General features: G+C 43.9%; 1 protein-coding gene across 1 annotated transcript; it reads left to right on the forward strand.

The window, feature by feature from the left end:
• Window positions 1–1,206: 1,206 nt before the first annotated feature.
• Window positions 1,207–2,316, forward strand: LOC121918274 (zinc finger protein 397-like; the record flags this gene model as incomplete). The annotated part of the gene is made up of 2 exons (XM_042444350.1): window positions 1,207–1,706; window positions 2,071–2,316. Coding segments are annotated over exons 1-2 (642 nt in total), but the record flags the coding sequence as incomplete, so codon positions are not given.
• Between the last annotated feature and the right edge of the window lie 618 nt (window positions 2,317–2,934).

The raw sequence follows: 2,934 nt of genomic DNA on the forward strand, positions 1-2,934 counted from the left end.
ATTCCTAAGCATCGGAGTGCAGCTTTTGGTGCAGCTTCCGGATTCTTAGGATGCATGCATCATTTAAATAGCATACCTCCAAAGAGACCCGAAGCAGCTTTATTTTGGCAGTCTGTAACAGGCCTATGATTCTTTTCCAGGAGCCTGCATCCATTATTATCTGGAGCAGCAGAAAACAAGCTTGTTCCATCCTCAATATGACATCCCTACAAATATTTAAACAGAGCTATCATATCACCTCTTTAAATTAATGTTAATAATAATAATAATAATAATATATTGAGCCATCAGAAACGTGTCACTCTTTCAGCCATTTATGAAACAAGGTAGTGTTCTTGGAATATCTCCTCTTTTGGAATCGCAGATAAGGGAGATTCAACCTGTATAAGACAAAAGAAAAAAGAAGGATGATATTTCACTTTCAAAAGCATGGAGTTCTCTTTGCAGGAGCCTCATCTCCTTGAAAATGAGATTTTCAGCAGGGAAGAGAAGATCTGTGATCCCACTGCACCCATAGGATGAGGACAGGACAGAGAGCAACTGATAGGATGTGTCTGTTAATGGTTGTTCCCCACCTTAATCCATTGGGATATTATTATTAACCTTTATTTATAAAGCACTGTAAATTTACACAGCGCTGTACATACAGTCTTTTTAATTGGACGGTTCCCTTCCCTCAGGCTTACAATCTAAAAAGACACGACACAAAGGGAGAAGGGAGTGGTGGTGGGGAGGGGGCCTCTCTAGTAGGATAATACATATAAAATACATAGCAATACAGGAAATGATTCAATAAAACAGGCAACAAAAGAACATCAAATAGCAAGTGACAATTATGCAATGCCTGGGAACGCTGCCCTGAACAGGTCTTCAACTCTGTTTTGATGCTGGTTAAAGAAGTGATCGCTCCAGGGTAAATAATAATAATAATAATAATATTACACTGTTGGCTCACATTCAGCCTGTAAATGTTGTTGTTATTATATTATTATTTTATGCATGAAACTGCATAGTTAGAGAGCCATCAGAAAGCCCAGGCGTCACTGTCTCAGCCATTCATGAAAGGAGTTTTGGATTTTGGAGTATTTCCTATTTTGGAATTCTGAATAAGGGAGACTCAGCATGTATAAGACCAAAAAAAAGAAGAATAAAATATCTCCCTGTCTGAAGGATGAGATTTCACCGTCATAAACATGGGGTTCTCTTTGCAGAGTTACAGAGAGCTACAGATCTCCGCAGAGACCTTACCTCCTTGAGAAAGAAATCAGTAGCAGGAAAGAAAAGCTCTCCGATCCTCTTTCACCCATAGGATGAGGACAGAAGAGAGAGCAGTGTCCAGATCTCAGGTTGCGAGACGGGGTTTTGCTCTGGGCAACAGGGACCTCTGGGGGAATACAGTCCATAGAGTCCTGGACGGGACCCACATGCAGTGGGCCAACCAAGCCCATCACTTCCGGATGTTTTGCTACCGGGAATCGGAGGGGCCCCGGGAAGTTTGTGGCCGGATCCGGGCCCTCTGCCTCAAGTGGCTGAAGCCGGAGAAGCACACCAAGGCTCAGATTGTGGACCTGGTGATTCTGGAGCAGTTCCTCAAAGTCCTGCCCCACGAAATGGGAGGCTGGGTGAGAGGCCAGCAACCAGAAAACAGCACCCAGGCAGAGGCCCTTGCGGAGCACTTTCTCCTCAAACAGGCTGAAGGAGCCCAGGTGAGCATCCACCATCCAGCGGCATCTTTGGGGGCATGTGCATGTGGGGGGTGCAGGCTACATTGGGTTACACCTCAGAGGAGGTAAACCGCTTAGAGAGTACTCAGTTCACTGATAAGCAGTATAGAAATGTATGTTCTAAATGCTGGAGTTGGGAGAATGGTGGGATATATATCTCATAAATAAATAAATAAGTAAGAAAAAAAACCCTTCTAACTCAGGAATCTGCAAGTGGCGTCCGTATAAAGGCCTCCAACAGTGGAGAGACCACTGCCCTCCGAGGCGGTCCAGGTTCCACTCCTCGACAGCTCTTACACTGAGAGAAGTCTTCCTAATGTTCACACTGAATCTCTTTTCTTCTAAGGTTGCGCCTGACTTGGCCACTCAGGCCCCAGAGGCAGAGAAGGACCCACCAAACCCCAGACGGAGCCTGCGCTTCAGTGGGGTCGCACAAGAAGAGGACCCAAGCGCCACATTGCCAGGTAGGCATTTCCATGGGTTCCCTCCACTTGGTCTCTTCCTCTCAAATACTTCTGAAATCCGTCTTGAGACCTTGAGAAAAGGAGACCTGTCCAACCCAGAAGCAGAAGTCAACCTGCCAGAGGTCATTGTCAGCTGGGAGTTGCAGCAAACCTTCATTTTGCCATTTTTATGGAAGGGGCACCATTGTGCAATGCCATTGTATTTAAAGGGACTTGAGCATCCACAGATTATTTTTATCCACAGATTCAAGCATCCATGGTTTGAAAATATTTTTAAAATGTAGCAATTCCCAAACACAAACCTTCATTTGCCCATTTTATATCAGGGACAACATTTTACTGTGACATTGTATTCAATGGGACATGAGCATCCGGAGATTTTGTTATCTATGTCGGATCTTGGAACTAAAATCCAGTGGTTACCAAGGACCCACTGTAGCCCTAAAATATTTTTTTAAAAACCTTTAAAATCCTCCAGCGCAGCCTTTGTAACATTACAAATCTACAGCTACGGCACAGAAATGCAACAAAAGCAGATGTCAATAAAGTTTATTGCTTTCACACATTTGCACTAAGAGACCTACACAGCCCTTTGAAATTTTAGGATGAGGGACATGATTTGCATCTTTCTGGATGCTATTCCATTGCAATCCTTCAATGTGAAACTAGGATTTATGCCTGAGACCTTAATATCACTCTGAAGGGCATCTGCAGAAGTGGATTTATATCCACAAAAACTCACGCAG

The sequence above is a fragment of the Sceloporus undulatus genome, unplaced genomic scaffold (genome assembly GCF_019175285.1).
Source record: "Sceloporus undulatus isolate JIND9_A2432 ecotype Alabama unplaced genomic scaffold, SceUnd_v1.1 scaffold_7486, whole genome shotgun sequence".
Taxonomy (NCBI): domain Eukaryota; kingdom Metazoa; phylum Chordata; class Lepidosauria; order Squamata; family Phrynosomatidae; genus Sceloporus; species Sceloporus undulatus.